Here is a 22845-nt window from a genome sequence, read left to right as displayed (position 1 = left end):
GACATAGCCATTGCATTTGTGTAACCAGAGCAGCTGTAGCTATCTGTATAAAATCAAGCCCTGTCTACATTCCAGCATGGATTGGGAGAAGGGCTCATGAAGGTCCCTTTCCCAGTTGAGGAGCTATTGGCATTTAATGCTGCTGGGGAAGAGGGAAGTCATTTTTCTTCAGTAGAGTAGATGCCAGTGCTCCAGTAAATAGCCTCATAGGCTTGCTCATGCAAGCAACCCTAATAAAACTTAGTGGTTTTTTTTTTAAAAAAGGAAATGTAAGTAGAAGGATTTGCTGGGAAGAAGAGGTCCAGAGGGAATAGGAGGGGATAAGGGAGAATAATGGAGGGCAAATATGATCAAATACATTGTATGCAAGTATGAAATTATCAAAGAATTTTAAAATATTAAGAATACATGCACACACAAATATTTTATTTTATTTTTTAAATATTTTATTTTTATTCTATGTGTTGTACAATGTGTTATACAATACCCATGGAGGCCAGAAGAGGGTGTCAGATGGACAGTTGTTAGCTGCCATGTGGGTGCTAGGAATTGAACCTGGGTCCTCTGCAAGAGCAGCCAGTGCTCTTAACCACTGAGTCATCTCTTCAGCCCACACACACAAATATTTTAACAACTTAGAGAAAGAAGTATGTTCAGTCTAATTTAGAGGAAATCCTCATTGTCAACTGGAGTAACAACTACAGACACACTGGAAACTTTCAAAAGGTAGAGTCCAGGGCACTATGCACCAGAATCTGATTAGACTGGTCTATGGTTATGGTAAGGCACAGAAACTGGCCTATAACAAAGCTCCCCAAAATGGTTTGAACAGTAACCAAGCTTAGAAGTCTATTAAAATGACTCCACATCCCCATTTCTTATCTGTTACCTATTATCCCACCTACAAGCTTATGGGAAACTAAATTTCTTTACGGCTCATAGCATTTATTTCAGGGTCAAATTGGAGTTAAAGTTTTTTGGAAATAGTTCATTTTATAAGTAAATGCCAAACACTTTTACTAACACATGAACTTCTATTAGAGAATAATTAATTAAATTACTTGTCTTTAAAGATCTCTTTCTCGTGGTCAGTCCAAACATTCATAAACTGCCTATCTTTATAAACCTTCATAGGATCCTCCATAAGCCCATTCATATTAATGAACTTGACCCTTCTTTGTTCTGCATCAAACATCATAGGAGGGATCACAGAGAGCTGCCGCATTTGTTTTTCATTATTCTGCAAAAAAGAAATGCAGTGTAGTTAGGGTAATAAACTAGAAATTTTAAAGGGTCATAAAGTTTAAAAGACATTTTTTAAAAATCTGTAATTTAATGAAAACAGTACCATGCATCACAACATCTCACAGATGATTACTCATTTCTAATAAATTTGCACTGAATTATATAAATTAAAGAGAAAATTCACTTTAAAAAATAAATCTACTTTTGGGTTTTTCTTGTTTGTTGTCATCTATTACTTTTTGTTTAAACAAAACATTAATTGTTCAAAAATTGTTTTGGTGGCTGGAGATATAGCTAAAGGTTAAGAGCACTGGCTGCCAGAGGACCTGGGTTTGGTTCCCAGCACCCACTCCTGCTTCAGGGAATCCAACACCCTCTTCTGACCTCTGCAGGCACTGCACAACACATAAAATAAAAATAATAAAATATTTAAAAATTTGTTATTTTTTATTTATTTATTTATTTTTAATTTTTGTGTGTTGGCAGTTGTTAAACACCATATGGTACTGACTCAACCTGGGTCCTCTACAAGAGCAGCCAGTGCTCTTAATTGCCGAGCCATCTCTCCAGCCTATTTTTAATATTTTAAGGATTTTGCTTATATTTACTTTTATGTGTATGAGTGTTTTACTTGTGGGTATGAGAGTACACTCATGCATGCCTGGTGTCTGCCGGGGCCAGAAGAAGGCGTCGGATCCCCTAGATCTGGAGCTGAGGATGTTACCCTCCATGTAGGTGCTAGGAACTCTTTAACTAGTGAGCCATTTAAAACCCTGCAGTCCAGGCTGGCCTGGATCTTACTAAGTAGTCTAAGTTGGCCTTGAATTTATAGCAATGCTCTGCAACAGCTTCTCAATGCTACAATGGGTTACAGGTTTTAGCCAGCACAGTTGGCTTATCCTCTGCTACTTTGAGGAATTCTTTACCTAATTCAACAAAATTAATGTTTGGAAGATAATGAAATTTTAGACCTAGAAGATATAAAATAACATAAAACTGATTGAAGCAGTTACTTTGTGAAGCATTTAGCTATCTTATAGTCTTATTTAAAAAGTAGTCTCCAGATAACCAGGCGTGGTACCACACACCTGTAATCCCAGCCTGGTCTACATAGCGAGTTCCAGACCAGCTGGGGCTACATGGCGACCCTGTCTAAAAGACCAAAAAAAAAAAAGTAGTCTCCAGGCTCAAGACCTGGCTTAGTGGTAAAGAGCAGTGGCTTCTCTTGTAAAGGACATAGGTTCAGCTGCCAGCATCCACACAGCGGCTAACAACTGTCCATAACTCCAGTTCCAGGGGATCTGACACCCTCTCTGAAATTCCGTAGGCACTGCATGACACAGGTGCACTTACATACATGCAGGCAATACACTCATACACACAAAATAAAAATAACAAATAAAATAATTAAAAAAAAAAAAACAAAACTGGTCTCGGGGGCTAGAGAAATGGCTCAGATGTTAAGAGCATGAGCTGCTCTTCCATAGGATTCGGGTCCGATTCCCACCACCCATATAGCAGCTAAAAACAAAAACTGGGGCTGGAGAGATGGTTCAGTGGTTAAGAGCAAGGGCTGTTCTTGTAGAGGACCTAGGTTCGAATCCCAGCACACATATGGTGGCCTACAACCATGCATAACCCCAGTTCCAGGGGATCTGGGGATCCGATACCCACTTCTGTCCTCTACAGACACTGCACAACACAGGTGCACTTATACATATACAGGCATAACACTAACACACATTAAAAAAAAAAAAAGTTGGTAGTGGTAGCGCATGCCTTTAGTCCCAGCATTCAAGAGGCAGAGACAGGTGGCTCTCTGTAAGTTCAAGGCCAGTCAGCCTGGTCTACATAGTGTGTTCCAGGCCAACTGGGACTACAGGGAGACCCTGTCTCAAAAAGACAAACAAAAGCAAAAACAAACAAACCAAAAACTAATCAACATGATTTTAATTTAGTTCTTTGTTACATGTATATGTGGGTATGGTATGCATGCATGTGGAGGCCAGAGACTGACATAGAGCATTTCTTTAATTGCATTTTACTTTATTCACTGACATAGGTCTCTCAATGGAACCTACAAGCCCATCTATAAAGGCTAGTCTAGCTAGCAGTCTTCCAAGGGCTGGAACTGCAGGTGGGACAACATGCCCACCTGGCATTTACATGGATTCTGGGGATCTAAACTCTGGTTCTCAGACTTATGCAGCAAGCTTTGTATGCACTGAGCCATCTCTCCAAGTCCTTCAACATCATTTTATAGGAAAAAGTATTTAGTATCATTTCAGAGAATAGAAAACTAAGTAACAAAGTGTCAAGATATTAAAGTTACTGATCTTAAATATCTAAACTCACCTAAGTCTTAAGTTCTTCTTGCTAATTTTATAAAATCCTTTCATTAAAATTTTAAGACTCTTATCTTTATAATTAAAGCTGGTTTCATCTTCATTATTGTCACAGGCAAATCGGCAAAGCTGGTCACCTAGAAATAACAACCATTAAGAACAAATAAAATTCCATAATGAAACCCATTGCTTTGATTTTTAAAAATAAAAATCTAATTTAAGGGGCTGGAGAGATGGCTCAGCAGTTAAGAACACTAGCTGTTCTTGCAGAAGACCCAGTTTCAAATCCCAACACCCACTGGCAGCTAATAACTGTCCATAACTCCAGTTCCAGGGGATCCGATGGCCTCTTCTGTCCTCCAAGGGCATTGCATGACATGGGTGCACTTATATACATGTAGGCAACACACTCATACACATAAAATAAAAATAATAAATATTTTTTTAAAAACAAAAAAAAATGTCTAGTTTGTGAGATCATTTCAATCAGTTTGAACACCTCAATAGATAAACTTGTTTGCAATGCTTTCAGATACCCTATGGAATCCATAGAAAGCAAGCATAGAAATTTAACACAGATGTAGTCATTTCAGAAATTTGAGCTACAAATTCCCAAGGATGCCAATTGCGCATTTCTCAGGTGATCGTAAAAGCAACAAAAATAATGATCTTAAAACAAAACCACCTGTATAAGTCCATTTTAATTGGTACAACAAACTAAGATATGGCTCATAAAAGCTGAATAATTCATATAATTTTCTACCTCCTTCATGGCTAAAGTTAAAAGAATCAGAAATGGTAAGTTAAAGAGCATATGGTACTCAATGAATAGATACATTTTTTTTTTTCAAATCTTAAAACAAAAAACAAAATAAACAAAAACAAGGCTGGAGATGGCCCAGCAGTTGGTTGCTCTTCCAAAGGACCCAGGTTCAATTTCCAGTACCCACATGGTGGCTAAGCCATCTGTAATTCCAGTTCTAGGGGCTCTGACACCCTTTTCTGGCCTCTATGGACACTGCACAATACTCATGCACATTAAAAAATAAGTTAAGAAAATTTAAATCTATTGCCAGGCGTGGTGGAGCATGCCTTTCTTTAATCCCAGCACTCGGGAGGCAGAGGCAGGAGGATCTCTGTGAGTTCAAGGCTAGCCTGGTCTACATAGTGAGTTCCAGGACAGCTGGGGCTACAGGGAGACCCTGTCTCAAAAAGATCAAAAAGGAAAAAAAATAAATAAAAAAAGGAGGGGCTAGAGAGATGGCACTAACTGTTCTTGCAGAGGACCCAGCTTTGATTCTCAGCACCCACATGGTGGCTAAGACCTGTCTGTAACTCTAGTTCCAGGGGATATGATTGCCTTCTTCTGACCTCCACAGGCATTGCACTACATAGGTGCACTTACACACATCTGGCAGTACACTCATACACATAAAATAAAAAGAATATTTTTTTAAAAATCTAAAAAGAAGTGGGTGAGGTGCTGCAAACCTTTGATCTCAGCATTTTGAAGGCAGAGGCAGGTGGAACTCTGAGCTCCACGCCAGCCTGGTCTACATAGCCAATTATAGGCCAGCCAGATCTACATAGTGAGATTCCGTCTCTAAATAAATAAATAAATAAATAAATAAATAAATAAATATTATTTTTATATGATCATGAAAGTAAAACAGGGTACCATATCAAATCCTGATGTCATCACACAAGAATCGATACAAAGACAAACTGTATGAATAGGCTATTTTCTCATCCCACAGGAAAACTCAAGAGACATTGTTTTTACAATGTATACAATACAATGTGTACAAACTGATGAGATCATTTCTCTTCCTCACTAGTAATTTCTCTTGATGAGACAGAATAACTTGGTTTAATTCACCATTGAAATCCCAATGCCTAGAGGAAAGATTGGCACCTAATAGAAGGCTTCAAAATATTTTTAGGAAGAATGAACTTGACTGATAAAAGACATAGGAAAGAACAAAGGGTTCCAAAGCCAGATTGCATAGGTTGGCCACCTGACTCCTGATAAAAGTGTGGCCCTTTTAATCCCAGCACTCGGGAGGCAGAGGCAGGCAGATCTCTGTGAGTTCAAGGCCAGCCTGGCCTACATAGTGAGTTCCAGGACAGCTGGGGCTACAGAGAGACCCTGTCTCAAAAAGACAAAAAAAGAGTATGGCCTCTGTCTTAGATTTTTTCATTTGCAAAATAATGACAGTTGTCAGTTTAAATAAGATAATGCATATGAAGTATTTATCATTGCAGTTTTAAGAACCAGCTACCCTCAACTTCTCCAGAAAGTAAATATGTAGGCCGGTGGTGGCACATGCCTTTAATCCAGGCTCTTAGGAGGGAGAAGCAGGCAGATCAGATACAGACCAGGCTGATCACCATAAGGAGTTCCAGGCCAGCTGGGGGATACAAGGAGACACCATTTCAAAAAACCAAAATTACAGGCTAGAGAGATGGCTCATTGGTTAAGGGCACTTGCTGTTCTTCTAGAGGACCCAAGTTCAATTCCTAGCATTCACATCAGGCAGTTAACAACTGCCTATAACTCCAAATCTAGGGGATCTAACGACCTCTTTTGGCTTCTGCAAGTACCTCTCCACATACACATACAAATAAATAATAAAACAAAAAATTTTTTTAAAATATTTTATTTATTATTTTTATTTTTTGTGTATATACATGTATTGCCTGCATGTGTAGGTAAGTGCACCCATGTTGTGCAATGCCCGCGGAGGACAGAAGAGAGTGTCTGATCCACTGGAACTGGAGTTATGGACAGTTGTTATGTGCCATGTGGGTGCTGGGATTCGATCCCAGGTCTTCTGCAAGAACAGTCAGTGTTTTTAACCGCTGAGCTATCTCTCCAGGTGCCCCCCAAATTTTTTTTAAGTAAACGTGTAAGTAATCTACCACAACTTTAATCAACAATATTCACAGAAAGAGAATACTGGACAAATTTAGCAACAGCTGAGGCAAACAGGATTTGCGACATTAATTTTTACTTTAAATGTGCTGAAAAGTATATAAGCACAGATTTTACATGCCTAAATTTCTGTCACTCAATATTTTAAACTAAGTCTACTTTTCTTAATTTTACAAATGAAGCATTATTTGTATACTTAAAACCTCTACCCTTAGAAGCTTATTTGTACATATTATTTATACTTACCATTTATTTTGAAATATATAGCACTATAATAATTATCTTTGATCATTAAGGGAATAGTCTCAACAAATACATCTTTAAAATTTTGAAATAGGGCGTGATGACACGCACCTTTAATCCCAGCACTTAGGAGGCAGGGGCAGATGGATCTCAGTAAGTTTAAGGCCAGCCTGGTCTACATAGTGAGTTCCAGGACAGCTAGCTGGGGCTACAGGGAAACCCTGTCTCAAAAAGACCAAAAGGAAAAAAAAAAAAAAGTTTCTTTGAGGGCTAGAGAGATGGCCCAGCAGTTAAGAGTACTGACTGTTCTAGCAGAGGACTCAGGTTTGATTTCCAGCACTCACATGACAGGTAAGAACCATCCATAACTCCAGTTCCAGGGGATCTGACACCCTCTTCTGGCCTTTGGGCATTGCACATATGTGGTAGACTCATATACAGGCAAAAACACACACATAAAATTAAAATTTAAAACTTTTAAAAAAATTTTGAAATAAAATTTAAGAAACTCTGTATTATAAAATCAAAACTAGCAAAACTCAGCCAGGCATGGTGATGTACTCCTTTAGTCCCAAGCACTTGGGAGGCAGAGGCAGGCAGATCTCTGTGAGTTTAAGGCCAGCCTGATCTACATAGTGAGTTCCAGGGCAGCTGGGGCTACTGGGAGAGCTTGTCTCAAAACAAAAACAAAAACACCCTAGGAAAAACTCAGTAAATAGTAGATGGCTTTTGGAACAACTCTGAATTTTGTCACAAGATTCAAAGTTCTGTACTGAAAATATTTTTATATTTTATTTGTTGTTGTTGTTATTATTTTTGAGACAGAGGCTCCTATGTCCCAGATTAGACTTGAGAACTCCTGAGTACTGGGATCACAAGCAAGCCCAGCCATACCCAGTTTCTGAGGAGCTTGGGATCTAACCTAGGGTTTTATGCATATTAGGCAAGCATTCTACTCACTGAGCTATATCCCAACCTCTCAAATTAATTTTTATTCTAATTTGCTAATGCACTATTAAATATTAGGCACTAGGAATTTAAAGTTTGCCCCAAAGGTATAATAATCACATTCATGAAGACAATACTTGAGCTGATCATAAATAATTATTAAACATAAAGATAAATACATAATAAAAATAAATATGAAGTGAGAGCAACTAATTGTTGATTAGTGTTCTCTTGGGAAAATGAGGAAGTTTTGAAAGGGTGACAATATTTGACATGGATGCCATGTACCCTGACCTTTAGCAACTGACTAATAAATTTAAGAAAATAGCTTTCTAAAAAAATCTCATTTGCTACGGAACTGTACTTTCTCAGATAAATTAAAATGGTTCTTGTTTGCAAATGTATCTCCTTTCAGTTAACATTAATCCACAAATGCTCACTTTTTCCACCTTTTCACTTAATGCTACCAACTTTTGCCTGAGACAATTTACCAGCATCTGATGACTGATGTATAGCTATCTCTAGTCCAGCTCTCTCTTGGGCTAACGTGGCTAAGGACAGCCTTTGCAGAACATCCTGCCATCTGCAAACTCAAGCTCCTTCACTGACTGAAGAAGTGTACCAGCAGCTTGGGGTTCCAACCTGGAAACAGTGGAGGCTCCTTCCAGTCCTCCTTATTTATCACCTTATTTATCACTACACTCAGCCCACCCCTCTTCCCCATGCTACCTTCTAACCTTTCCTATCAGTCCTCTACATATACTTACCACACTGATGCCCTGATATGGATCCTTATTTTTATCAGAACTATTTCTTTACCTATTTTCAGGTCTCCTTGCAGGAAAAAGCATCTTTGTAAAAATGCCAATCACATGACAACCTTGTTTAAAACTCTATAATAGTTGGCCATAGGCTTTCTAAGAACCCAAACACTATTACCTCAAGTAGCCACATTGATACACCTCCTGAGCCACAGGGTGGATATGCTTAAATTACTAATGAATTAACTTGAATTAAATAAATTTTCTTACCTCCTGCTCAGAAAGACCATCAATAATTTCAGAAATCTCATGCTCACTCCTAGCAATTGTAGCTGAAAGACCAGCTCCCCTCTGTCCAACTCTAAATATAAAGATGAAATGTAAATATATTTAAAGGGTTTTATAAAGTATAATAATTAGTATAGACTAGTTTAAGTGAGACTGTTTAAATAGAATATCTTTTGTTTACTCTTTGACAATTTTATACATGTAAACACTGTATCTTGATCATATCCATCTGTAACCCCCCCAAGCACCCCTATATATACCATATTCCACCCCTTCACAACCTCTCATTTTTTTTGTTTTTTGTAACCCAATGAGTCCAATTAGTGCTGCTTGTTGGAATGTTTACTAATGTTGGCTTGATCTAGTACAGGTTTTGTGCAAGTAATCACAGTTGCATGATCGAATTAGTGCAATGACCACGTCATGCCAAGAAGATAGCTATTAAAATGGGACTTCTTTGCCTGTGCATGTATGGGTGGTATGCATGTATGCAGGGGTGTATGTACATGTGTGCAGATGTGTATGGACCACCAAAGTTGGTGTTGGGTGTCTCCCGTGATTACTCTACATGTTTTTTTGGTCTTTTTGAGACAGGGTCTCCCTGTAGCCCCAGCTGGCCTGGAACTCAGTATGTAGACCAGGCTGGCCTTGAACTCAGATATCTGCTTGCCTCTGCCTCCCAAGTGCTGGGACTAAAGGTGTCCACCACCACACCCGGATACTCGCCACTTTATTAAACAGAATTTTTAACAAAATAAAAATCGGGAAACAACCTGAAATAATACTCAGTGAATGGTTTCAAGTAATATGCTTGATTCACCTATCACATGAGCAACAATTTAAATGAAATTAACACTGAGTTTAAGTTCCATTTTGGGCCAGGAATATAGTTCAGTTGATAAAGGTGCCCTGCATGGATCAGATGGTGGACTCTACCTACAGCATCACAAAAAAGGAAGAGAAAAAAAAAAAAAAGTTATGTGACCAAAGTAAAACAGTGGAACTAGTTACAGGGAACCCCTGTACGTAAAAAGGTTATTGACGCCATGTCCATAAAGTAGCAATCTTTGGTTTGCATTCTAAAGAATAGAAGAGTAAAATTGGAAAAATTCATTGACTGTTTGTAAAATGTGGGGAAAAAAACACAATTCTCACACACAAAAAAATTAATTTTAAAGAAGAAAATAAAGCTTAAGATGTTTGCAAAATATCTATTCTTTAAAAGTAAAAGCAAATCAGACTCTCAGCATGATTGTACATGTCTTTAATCCCAGCTCTTGGGGAGGTACAGGCAGGTAGATCTCTTTGAGTCTGAAACCAGTCTGGTTCACACAGGGAGCTCCAGGACAGCCAGGGCTACATAGTGAGAGTCTGCCTCAAAAAACATAAAATAAAAATAAATCGGAAATTGTCTATTAAAATCAAAGCATTTCTTAGTTATCAATTACTTTAATGCTATTTTTTATTATGTTCATAATTATCAAGGAACATTCTGTACTTACTAACTGCTATTCTGATGGATATAAGTACTCTGAAGAACTAAAGACTTAATTTCAAAATATTTTCTTACTTAGGCTCAAAATGAAGATTAAACATAAAAAATTAGTATTATATTCACTAAGACAATCTTTACTTTGGTGATCACGTTTTAAGTTCAACAAATGGCGGAGCTACAGAGAAAGCTAAGCAGTTAAGAGCACTTGTTGCTCTTGCAGAGAACCTAGGTTGGGTTCCCATAATCATTTATAATGCCAGTTTCAAGGGATCTGATGCCTTCTTCTGGCTTTTATGGGTACCAGGCATACACATGGTGCACATATATACACGTAGGCAAAACACTCATGCATATAAAAAGAACAAAGAATAGGGGGCTGAAGATATGGTCCAGTGGTTAAGAGCACTTACTGCTCTTGCAGAGGACCCAGGTTCAGTTCCCCATACCCACATGGCTGCTAACACAATGCCAGTTCCAGGCAGTCAGACACCCACATCTGCCCTCCCTGGACATTCTTGCATGTGGTGCACTTTCATACATGCAGGCAAACATTCATACACTCAAAATAAAAATAAATTTTAAAACATTTTAATAAAGAAATCCATCAAAACCAAAATCAACATAAGGGTTGGTGTAATGTTTCAGGGGGTTGCCACTAGGCCCGATGATCACCTGTGTTCATTCCCTGTGATCCACTTGGCAGAAGGGGAAAACCAATTCTCTGATTTCCACACGTATACTGCTTTGTCACATGTGTACCCACAGTAAAAAATAATGAAAGTAACTTTAAAACTAAACTCAGGGCTGGAGAGATAGCTTAGCAGTTAAGAACACTGAGTGCCTTTGCAGAGGACCCAGGTTCGATTCCCAGCATCCACACGGTGGCTATGAACCGTCCTTAACTCCAGTTCCAGGGGAATCCGAAGCCCTCTTCTGACCTCCATGGCACTGCATGACACGGGTGCACTCACATACATGCAGGCAATACACTCATACACATAAAATAAAAATATAAATAAAAAATAAATAAAGTAAAACTAAACTCAACATAAAAATTCTTTTAACTTTCTTATTGATCTGCTTCAGGAAACAATGTAAAGAAAAAAATTATTTGGCCAGGTGAGATGGTGCACACCTTTAGTCCAAAGTAGCCAGGAGGCAGAGGCAGGTGGATTTCTGTGAGATCAAGGCAACCTGGTCTACACAGCGAGTTTCAGGCCAGCTGGGGCTGCAGGGAGACCCTGTCTCAAACAAAGAAAACAAAATGTGTGTGTAATAATTGTTACACATCAGGGTACTTACCGCTGAAATCTTTCTTGCTGTTCTCTTTGTTTTCGAATCTCTGGAAACTGCTTCTCATAGTACTCCCTTGTTTTGCTTTCTTTAGCTTTCCTCCGGGGATTATTTTCTATTCTGTCCACTTTTTTCTCCCATGCCTCCATGAGCTGATCATAACGCTGGCAGATTTTTTGTTCCTATTAAACACCCGTAGCAAATTAATAATAATTAAACTGAACTCTGTAATTTGGTAACCCTAATCCTTTAAAATGCATTCTATTTCTTAAGATTAAATGAGAAGTACATTTGGCCTAGGGCTCAGTTATGAATGAGAATTTGTTCTTGATCTGGCAAAAGAAAAGGAGCATTTTGCTAAGAGGAACATATACAGTATACTTTCCCTGGACTTTTTACTAAACATTAACACTACACAAATTAACAAACTCAATGACAACATACTGGTAGTGGCTGATGAGTTATTTTTATTCTCCTGATAACATGTCCTCATTTTCAAAAAGAAAGGAAAATTAAAAACATTGCATAGCTTATAATCTAATCAATCACCCAAAGGCAGCTATTAACATTTTGTTGATATCTATCCAATCTGTGATAGAAAACAGGCATATTCAACAGTTTCTCATTATTAGAGGTTCTGCTTATTCATTTTTTAAGTATTAAAAATATTTCTGATAAGAGTGGGAAAGGCCGGAATTAGCTGTTCATCATAAAAAGAAAGCCAGTGACGATATATGAAATCAAGAATTAATACTTTTGGTTAAATAGGTGGATTATGATTCCATTCTCTACAGATAAAATGCAGAAGAAACCTCCATTACGTGCACAGAACTGTGTGAACACCTGACATATGGATAAAGAAAAGTGAGGAGGGACTTTGGGAAAACTGTTAACGTTAGTCACCTTGAGAGACCTTGGGAAAGAGTATTTTCCCTCACAACATTTCCTCATCACTCTTTTCAGTACCTTTGCCTCTTGTGCCATTCATTTTCTCTTTATCTCTACTCCCACCTCCTTAATTCAAGGCAACACCATTACTCAGATTGTGTGTGTTGCCCACATCTTTTTTGATGATTTCTGCAGCACAGGACATTAAGGCCAGGGACGGCCAGGCTCATGCTAGGAAAGTGTTCTGCCATGGAGCAATAACTCAGACAGACCTTTTCATGTATAATATGGCCAGGTGCAAATTCATTTTTGTTGTGGTTTGAGACAGGGTTTCATATATCCCAGGCTGGCCTCAAACACACTATGTAGTTGAGCATGATTGGAACTCTGGTTTCTCTGCTTTTACCTCCTGAGTGCTGGGATTACAAGCATGTGACACAATATCCTGTTTATTCCATGCTAGGACCAATCCAGGGTTTCATTCATGCTAGGCAAGTACCCTACCAACAGAGCTACATTCCCAGCCTCAGAAATAAATACTTAAATTACAAACTTGAATATTATATATCCTCAGTTTAAAATCTTAACAAGTACTCTCAGAATCTGATGCAAGTCTTGTAAGGGACCTCTCAGGCAGTGTACTATGGAGTCCAAGCTTCCCTCACCAAACCCACTACCCAGTCCATTCTAAACTCAGCCAATTCAGAACCTGTCACACTAGCTCCTATTCACTTAATCTCTTTTTTCTGCTGGTGTAAGTTTTCAGAGTATTGGCTTTCCTGTGTAATGGTCTCTCCTAATACACATTCGCTTTAGGTGTCCCCTTTTAGATGTTCCTTATTGCATTATGATCACAATACTGTACCTGCCTGCTGAACGGCTGCTCCCTAAGAGCTAAACAATATGGTTATCATACTGAAATAATACATGGGACATGGTATACAAAATGATAAACATTTGCCAAACAAATCAATAAATACATAAACTTAACAATCACTCTCTGAAGTGTGAAAAGGTCTATGCTCTCATGTTTGTATCAGCTGAGTCCTAATTTAGCAAGTACTACAATTACAACAAAATGACTCCACTAAGGGAACACAAGCTAGTTTCTTATGTAATATTTGTATGTTCTTAGTAAGACAAAAATTCAACACCAGTAATTTAAGACAGTATCTAAAGGATAAGACTAGCAAATCTGAACTTCAATAGTTCTTTATCAAACAAAAGCTACAGTCTCTTGAAGTTATAAATATTCATTAAGCTGCCAGGTCATTAAATGTGAGGTAAAAGTTTATGTCTAACATTGATTCTTTAAAAAAAGTTATTTTATTAAATACCTGAATTTAAATGTATTTGCAAAATTAGTATGAACATATTCTGAAAACATTACTTTCTGAAACTTCTATGAATATAAACATAAAAATTTTGAACAAGAAATTGTATAAATATGAGAAATTATTTGAATTTGAAGAAGCTGACCCAGTTTTTCCCTAAGAAAGAACAATGTCTAATCAGGTAACTATAACTTACCTACATCTGTTAGAAGCCTAAGAGGCTAAATGTAGACCATCCTACTTATCCTGGGTTCTGTCTGTCTGTTTTTGGAGTGCTTTTTTGTTGATGTTTTACTACTCACCATTTTCTTTACTTTGGCTGAATGAAAATATTATACATAGATGACTAATGAAATTAATTTGATAATGATGTTAAATGTAGTATTACAATGTTACTAGGATTAGACTTATATTTAAGTTACATGTGCTTTCTAAATCAGCATTTGTTCTCAATATAATCAAGGACCAGTAATTAATGGGAAAGTGAATGCCTAAATGAGCATGAATGGGAAAGCTGTACAAATTTCAGTTAACAAGGATAGGACCTCACCCTTTGTTTTCTTGCATGATTTCTTCTTTTAAAAAATAAAATGAGTTTTTTCCTCATCACCTGGTTTCTAGAAGAGAAAAATATGGTTGCATAACATTAAGAAAAAGCACAATTTAATGATATGTTCACTTTTTTCCAGAGACACTGGAGACAGGCAAAAACCACTTTAGAATTTATGATGTAATCAAAGTTAATCTTAATTTTTTTCACCCTGCAAAATAAAATCTTGAAATTTTTGCAATTAGAACTAAAATTCCTGCCAATCTATAACAAGATGATACAGTTAATTTTTATTTCATGCATCTAATTTTAAGACATATATTATTTTCAAATTATAATTACACAACGATTAAGTCTTCTTAAGAACTCTGATGACAAAAGCATCTTTGTATGTACTTAGAGGGAGGAAGTAAAGGGCTGATCTTTGCCCTATGGGGAGAAAGTATATCAACACATAGAAAGGGGTGACTTACGCTCTAAACAGAAGATTGCTCTTCCATCACAGAAATGATATATATACTAAGCAGTAGAGGGCAACCTGACAAGGCAGGAAGATTTCTCATACATCTAATATAACAGTGTCACTTTTTAACTTGGAAGTACTCTGACCTAAAGTGATGGCATACGGATTCAAATATATAAATATTCATACCCCCTACTTCCAGAAATAACTTCAAGTTAATTGTTCACACATAAATAAAGCCAAAGCAAGCAGAAGTCATTTTTTTGGATTATCTGTCATTCAGACTAACAGTGACACTGGCTCCACTCAAATAAACATAGATAATCAGTAGCTGGCCACAAGGAAGAGCAACCAAGAGGTGATAAGAATTATTAAACAGTACACTTGATGATTCATACAAAGCAAATGCTGGTGATGAAAGAATAGCTACTAAGTGAGTCTTACAGATGTATGCACCTGAGTGTTTCAAAAGTAACATAAGTGGAAGCACATTCAATTTACTCTAATGCAAATATATGCTACTTAGAAGTAAACGGCAATGAATAAATACAATTTGAAAAGTCTACTAAAAATTTAAATGAAGTTAGCCAGTGAGTAACCCATCTCAGGACAGTGTAACAAGCCATACATAGGCAAAATAGATAACATGAAATAAATAAAAGACAGTGCAACTTTCCAGCTGACACTGAGAAGACAAAATGCAAAGTGAAGATTTGTGGGGGGAAAAAGTCACCAAAAGTAGCCAATTAAATTTTATCTGACATTCTCCTTTTAAAAAAATGTTTAAACAGCTAAATAGTTCTAAACCAAGATGTACGTTATGATTTTAGCCTAATTTTCTCCTAAGGATTCTCAAGACTATGGCAGTCTCTCACAGAAAAATTCTTAAGTATATGACTTTCATTATGAACCACTTACTTAAAAGAAGTTAAAATTATTCAAATTTTAAGTTATCATGCATACTACTATGCAAATTATATTTGCCACCAGTTCTGCAAAGTAGTCAACTATTGTACACACTCTTAGAAATTGAAAGAAAAAAATATAAGTAATAATGTGCTCAGTAACTATAATAGTAAATATTATACTGTTCTGGTTATACTTTTAAATGCATATAAATAGAAATATCACATTTTTGTCACAGCTAATAATAACTCACCTAAAATACTCTTAAAGTATTATAATTAACAACAACAACAAAAAAAAAATCCTATCTAGCTTCTCTTAGTTCAATCAGATCAAGAAATCAATTTTACTTTTCACTTATTTTCTTATTCCAAGATCTGCATCCATAAAGGCCTGGTATTAGGATGAGCAAGGCAAAGCAAACTACATTCTGGAACAGCCTCCTCACCCACATGAGGGGACTGAGCCTTCCAAGGCACCAGGACATTAAATGGCAGAAGGGTCTACAAATACCGTCATTAGCAAGTCATGGAAGGGATTTCCCTAGAATAGGATTTTGAATAATGATAAAATGATCCGTGGCACTTCTACTTTGCAATGGCAGATGTGGCTTGGTGGGGGACGGTGTCATCACTAGTCTTAAATGAAAAAGCTTCATTATCTTACTTCATCATGCGCCTTGCAGGTACTCCACTGAAAAAAAGACAAAACAGGAGGCAAAAAATTCAAGCCTCAAGGTAAGCCATTTCAATGTTAAGTATCCACCTTTTTTTTTTTTTTTACTAGCAGATTATAAAACCAGCTAGTTTTATGCAATAATTTATTTCATTTTTTGGCCTCGGAAACTCAAAAGCTGTTACCCCAACCCCCAAGAAGCCAGAGGAAGATAACATATAGTAAAACGACAGCAAATTACACAAATCCAAAACACACCTACACTACATAATAATGTCTGCAGATAACAAAAATAATTTCTTTAAATAATATATGGTCTTTAACTGAAGAACTCCAAAGATGATTAAATACTTACGTCTTGATGTTCTCATGGTAAACCTTGGTATCTGATGGCTGGTTATAGAGTGGCTATAAAATAAATCAAATATTTACATGTAAAGTATTATATATAATTCTAGGAACAGATGAAAAAACAATATTTTAATGTAAGTCTAGCAAAAATGCCAGTGGGTTTATACCACAACATCCCACCAAAATCTCCAGACTTCAGGTTTCTCTTTAAATCCCATCTTCTAAAAATGCTACTCTGTAAGAAAATTTGCAAATCTACTGTATCTTATGCTAAATATGCCTCATAATGGATTTTTAATTTCAAAGGCAAAGGAAAATTCCACACTGTGCTTATCCTAAGAGTATGATTCAAAGCATTCTCTATTGCTTTCCTTAACCTTCTACCTGAGGTTATTAAATGGCTGTTCAGGCAAAAGTAGGCTCAGGAGAATGCTTCTGCAAAGGTAACCAAGTTTATTATTTTAAACTTCATAACTAAACTTCCTGCCCAGCTGTATCCTTCTCATCTCAAGGTAAATGAATCATATTCCATTTTATCCCCCCACCCAAAAAATAATAATTTCTTACCAGTTCAACTTTTGGGCCAAGACCTTCAAAAATTTTATGAGCTTCTTCTGCTTTTTTCTAAAGATAAAAACATTATTGTATTGTAGAATTTAAAATTACATTAGCTCAGAGAAAGGTTGCTGCTTATCTGAAAATATTTATCTAAAACAAATCTATAGCTGAACTTACCTTTGTCTCTAAATATTCTTTATATTGGGCTGATAATCCCCCCTTGCAATAATAGGGATTGAACGAAGGGTATCATGCATGCTAAGCAAGTGCTCTACCACTAAGCTATGGCCTCAGCACTCTCTAATTTCCTCACCAAATTCAATCAAAACACCACCCAAAAATCTAACATCTGTAGTGAACACAATACCTAAACAACTAGGAATTTATTAAAAGCTATAAATATTGAAAATCGAGAGAGAGAGAATAAATTTCACTATTAGAAATAAATTCCCAATCTCACTATGTAGACCAGGTTGGCCTTGAAATCACAGAGATCCGCCTGCCTCTGCCTCCCAAGTGCTGGGATTACAGGCGTGCGCCACCACACCAGGCTTTGTATTCTAAATATTTTAATTCTTGTTGCCTTTAATAAATATTTAAAAACATAAAATACCATAAAGTGGCAGCATTAAGTATATTTGTAAAGCAAAGTGATCTATTTGAAGAAAAGCATCTAGTTACAATGAGCCCTTAGTAATGAATTACATATTTAACATGTCATTTTCAAAAGTAAAATAATCTAAACCGAAGTATTCTTTAACAGAAATCCTCTTTGCTAAGAATTTAACTGGGCAGCAAGATGGCTCTGCAGTTAAGATGCTTTCTGTCAAGCCTGAACCTGAGTTTGATCCCTGAACCCACATGCTGGAAGAAACTGACTTCTCCAAGCTGTCCTCTGACCTCCACATGATATGCCCTGCTAGTCATGCACTGGCAAATATACATACTAAATATATAAATGTAAAAAAATTCAACCTATAAATAGTTTAGCAGAAAATTTCTAACTTAAAACCCTCCAATTGGGCTGGGCATGTATAGCTCAGTTGATAAGAATATTTAACAATTAGGCCTGAAGTGGTTTAACCTCTCTCTTTCTCTCTCTCTCTCTCTCTCTCTCTCTCTCTCTCACACACACACACTCAACCATCTTCACTGTAATTCTTACTCTAAGCCTACATATGGAATTAATTCTTCAACAGATGTTTAATGTGTTCAAGGCACTTACTTGACATATACTAAGAAAACAATGGGGGATGCAATTTCAGTACAGGAGAATTGGGAGGTAGGTGTTGAAAGGCTCATAGAGAAAATAGTACTTGAGTTGGATCTTAAAGAATAAGTGTACTTCACAAATAAGGACATTACCTGAAGGCAGATTTAGTAACACAGAGGCAAAGGAACTAAAAACACTTAATGGAACACTGAAAATTTTCACCAATAAAAGAGTTTGGGAGCAAGGGTCAGACTGGTAGATGTGTAAGCATCAATAAAAAGTTTAGGCTATTCTGGGCAAGCAAGATGGCACTTGCTACACAAACCTGATGGCGTGAATTTGATCTCAAGAAACCTGACTGCACAAAGTTGTCTTCTGATCTGCATGGCAAGCGTTCTCTCTCTCTCTCTCTCTCTCTCTCTCTCTCATAATAAATAATAAACTTTAATTTTTTAAAAGTTTAGTGCTGGACATGGTGGCACATGCCTTTAATCCCAGCACTCAAAGAGGCAGAGGCAGGCAGATCTCTATGATATCAAGTATCAAGGCCAGCCTGGTCTACATAGTGAGTTCCAGACCAGCTGGGCTACAGGGAGACCCTGTCTCAAAAAGATTTTTAAAAGTTTATGAGCCGGGTCTCTGTGAGTTCAAGACCAGCCTGGTCTACACAGTGAGTTCCAGGCCAGCTGGGGCTACAGGGTCTCAAAGCCCCCCACCCCCCGCCGCCAAAAAAAAAATTATGCTAGTCTGTAGAAAGTAAAAAAAAAAAATCACAAAGTTTTGTTGAAGAATTGTATAATAGGACACAAGTATGAAGGATAGGTTAGAAGGGGGGGGGGAGACTGAAATGAGACCCAGCAACTATGTGTGAAGAAAGTTCAACTTAAGCAAATGGCAAAGGGGAGGAGGGGAGCAACTGCCCAGAAAGATATTTCAGACACAGAACTGATGCTCTTCTCACACACAGTGTGACAAAGAGAGGGAAACCCATAATTCCTAGGAAAATGGCAGAAGTAACTGAAGGATGCTGGTACCAAGCATAATCTCTATTAACCATTTTTTTCTTTGAGTTCTGTACCAAGTCATCCAGTCAAAATACAAACAAATTACTTCCACAGTCTTTCCTACTACACTGTATATGTATTTTTATTCTGAACTAGAGCAGCTATAAATATTTTGGTTTTTGTTGATTGTTTTCTGACAGGATTTTCCTAGTCACAGCCCACCTGAAGTCATAATGGGAACTAAGGTGGTCTTGTTCTCCCAGAGATTCACCTGTCTCTGCCTCCTGAGGGCTGGGATCAAAGGTACACACCACCACGCATGGCATGCAGCAGAGTATATTTAAGAAAGCATCTGAAGGGGCTGAAGAGATGGCTCAGCGATTAAGAACACTGGTTGTTCTTGCAGAAGACCCAGGTTCGAATCCCAGCACCCACATGGCAGCTAACAACTGTCCATAACTCCAGTCCCAGGGGATCCGACGGCCTCTTCTGACCTCCGTGGGCACTGTATGACACGGGTGCACTTACCTATATGCAGGCAATACATGCATACACATAAAATAAAAATAATAAAATTTAATAAAAAAGAAAGCATTTGAAAAATGCTGGGTGTGTGTGTGTGGCACACGCCATGTAGAGGCCAGAGTTTGATATCTGGTGTCTTCCTCAATTGCTTATTACTTTTTTGTTTTATTCTGAGACAGGATCTCTCATTGAACCTGAACTCAACAATTTGGCCAGGCTGGGCCTATCTCCACCACCCCAGTGTTGAAACTAAAGGAAAGTGCTGCCCCACTCAGCTTTTCACATGGGTGTTAGGATGTTAGGGATCTGAACTCAGGTCCTCATGCTTCCTCAACACTTTATTAAAAGCAGCATCTCCCCATCCCTCATCCTCTTTTGGTAAATGGAATACCTCAACTATTAATTTACTTTATGACACATTATTCATACAAAATGTTCAGAACAATACACATATTACCGCCATTAACTTCACATAACATCTTAAAATATTTTTTCAAATATTCTTCCATTTCACACACTTTATCTAGCTACACCATTACTGTATTACTATCTAGCTGTATTACTATTATGTAAGAACATAGTTTTTATTCATTGTGTCCTCTTCTGACTCTTACTTGATACTGGTTCTTCAGGTAAATTCTGTTGTTAATGTATACACCAGTCTTTATACTGAGGTGTCAGATCTTAACTACCTGAAACATATTCACTTATCCCTCTTCAGGAAGGACTAGAAAGAAAATATTCTCCGATTTCTTGAATAGTAACAACTATTATCCTTTGGCTTTTTATATGTACCTTTTACTATTAGTTCACATTTTATTACTTGAGTCTCTTAAGTCTGTTATTTCATTTTATTTTTATTTATGTGTATGAAAGTTATGTCTGTATGTATGTAAGTACACCATAAGAGGGTGTCGGATCCCTTGGAACTGGAGATGATTATCAGTCACCACGTGGGTTCTGGGATTCAAATCCAGGTCTTTTATAAGAGCAGCCAGTGCTCTTAACTGTTGAGCCATCGCGCCGGTCCCTTCATTTTCTTCTGGCTGAAAATACTGTCAAAATTTTTGATGACAATCTAATTTTCTTGCATTTATATATCACTTGTTGAGTTTATCTCTCTCTTTAAAGTTTGTATAGTAGTACTAGGGCTAGCCTGGGGCCTTGTGCATGCTAGGCAGGTACTCTACTAAGCACCACCAGCTCAGAGTTGCTTTCCTTATGGCCCATATCCTTTCAGATCTGGCTATTACATTACTGATAATCTGTGTAAAATATATTGGCTCTGATGAATAGATTCACTACAAAGCAAACAAACTCAAACAACAATTCCAATTTTTACTTTATAATTATTTAGTTATTAAGTCTGCTCTCTTCCTATTTAAAGCCTACTATGTTCTGGTTCAAGGACTATAGAAGGTTTTTTGTTTGTTTGTTTTTCTTTTTGGTTACTTGAGACGGGGTCTCCTGTAGCCCCAGCTGGCCTGGAACTTACTATGTAGGCTATGCTGGCTTCCATCCCACGGGGATCTGCTTGCTTCTACCTCCCAAATGCTGACTGGTGAAGCAATGTTCTCTTTACATTGCATGGAAATCAGCTTCCCTTTAACTGCTAGTTTCCTGAGCCAAGCACTGATCAAAACCCAACACTGCCATTACAAATATCAAATCACAAAACTTAAGCCTGAGTTTCCTAAATTTATGAAGATTTCTAATTAAGAATATGAGGGGACTAGAGAGATGGCTCAGTGGTTAAAAGCACTGGCTGCTCTTGCAGAGGACACAGGTTCAATTCCCAGCACCCACATGGCAGCTAACAACTCCAGTTTCAGGGGATCCGACGCCCTCTTCTTACCTCCATGGGCATTGCATAACATGGGTGCACCTACCTACGTGCAGGCAACACACTCATACACACAAAAGAAAAATATAAATATTTTTTTGAAAAAGAGTATGAAAGAAGGGGCTGGAGAGATGGCTCAACAGCTAAGAATACTTGCAGTTCTTCCAGAGGACCCAGATTCGAATCCCAGCACCCACACGGTGACTAACAACAGTCTGTAACTCCAGTTCCAGGGGACAACACCTTTAACTGGCCTTTTGGGGCATTACACACACTTACATATATGCAGACAAAACACTCATATACATTAAAAAGTAATAATTTAAATGGTTTTTATAAAAAGAATAAGAGCCGGGCGTGGTGGTGCATGCCTTTAATCCCAGCACTTGGGAGGCAGAGGCAGGCAGATCTCTGTGAGTTCGAGGCCAGCCTGGTCTACATAGTGAGTTCCAGGACAGCTGGGGCTACAGGGAGACCCTGTCTCAAAAAGACCAAAAAAAAAAAAAAAAAAGAAATTATTTTAATCAAAGTAAAAAACAAAATCCACCTAAAAGTCAAAGTCTGGCTTCAACTTTATTAAGTAAAGTTCAACTACAGCCAAGCTATCAATTCTGAAGCTGATGATGAAATTCTTTCCCATATCCAATAGCCTATCTGTACTAAAATGTAACTAATCGGACTTTGGTATTAAATGCCCCTTAAGTAAAAACTAGCAAGCAAGCACAGTAGTACACACTTAGAAGGCCAACAATCAGGAAGCAAAGGCAGGAAGATTGCTTCAACTTAAGAGGCCAGCCTAGTCCATACAGCCAAGTACTGACTGATTTTATGACAGCCAAAAATAAAAAAGAGGCCAGGCATGGTGGCAGATGCCTTTAATCCCAGCACTCAGGAGGCAGAGGCAGGTGGATCTCTGTGAGTTCAAGGCTACCCTGGTCTACATAGTGAGTTCCAGGGCAGGTGAGGCTACAGGAAGACCCTG

The 22845-nt window shown here is 37.6% G+C and overlaps 1 protein-coding gene across 17 annotated transcripts in view; it reads right to left on the bottom strand.

Moving 5' to 3' along the window:
* Ncor1 (nuclear receptor corepressor 1) overlaps nucleotides 1-22845 on the bottom strand; it is a 179658-nt gene that overhangs the window by 96092 nt on the left and 60721 nt on the right. For 11 of the 17 annotated variants that reach the window (XM_008824153.3, XM_029557263.1, XM_029557324.1 and 8 more), the window contains 7 exons: nucleotides 17288-17344; nucleotides 16725-16777; nucleotides 16361-16387; nucleotides 14326-14392; nucleotides 11563-11735; nucleotides 8748-8838; nucleotides 1062-1240 (listed from right to left, as the gene is read on the bottom strand). In XM_008824153.3, coding sequence (XP_008822375.1) covers nucleotides 1062-1240; nucleotides 8748-8838; nucleotides 11563-11735; nucleotides 14326-14392; nucleotides 16361-16387; nucleotides 16725-16777; nucleotides 17288-17344 — 647 coding nt within the window. Of the gene's footprint in view, nucleotides 1-1061; nucleotides 1241-8747; nucleotides 8839-11562; nucleotides 11736-14325; nucleotides 14393-14497; nucleotides 16388-16724; nucleotides 16778-17287; nucleotides 17345-22845 lie in introns of those variants that run through there. The other 6 variants (XM_017795502.1, XM_017795661.1, XM_008824959.2 and 3 more) reach the window with 2 other exon arrangements.

Source organism: Nannospalax galili, unplaced genomic scaffold (genome assembly GCF_000622305.1).
Source record: "Nannospalax galili isolate Female #2095 unplaced genomic scaffold, S.galili_v1.0 scaffold530, whole genome shotgun sequence".
NCBI classification, from domain to species: Eukaryota; Metazoa; Chordata; class Mammalia; order Rodentia; family Spalacidae; genus Nannospalax; species Nannospalax galili.
Note: the sequence above shows the minus strand (reverse complement) of the source record. Positions and strands in the feature narration are given on the sequence as shown.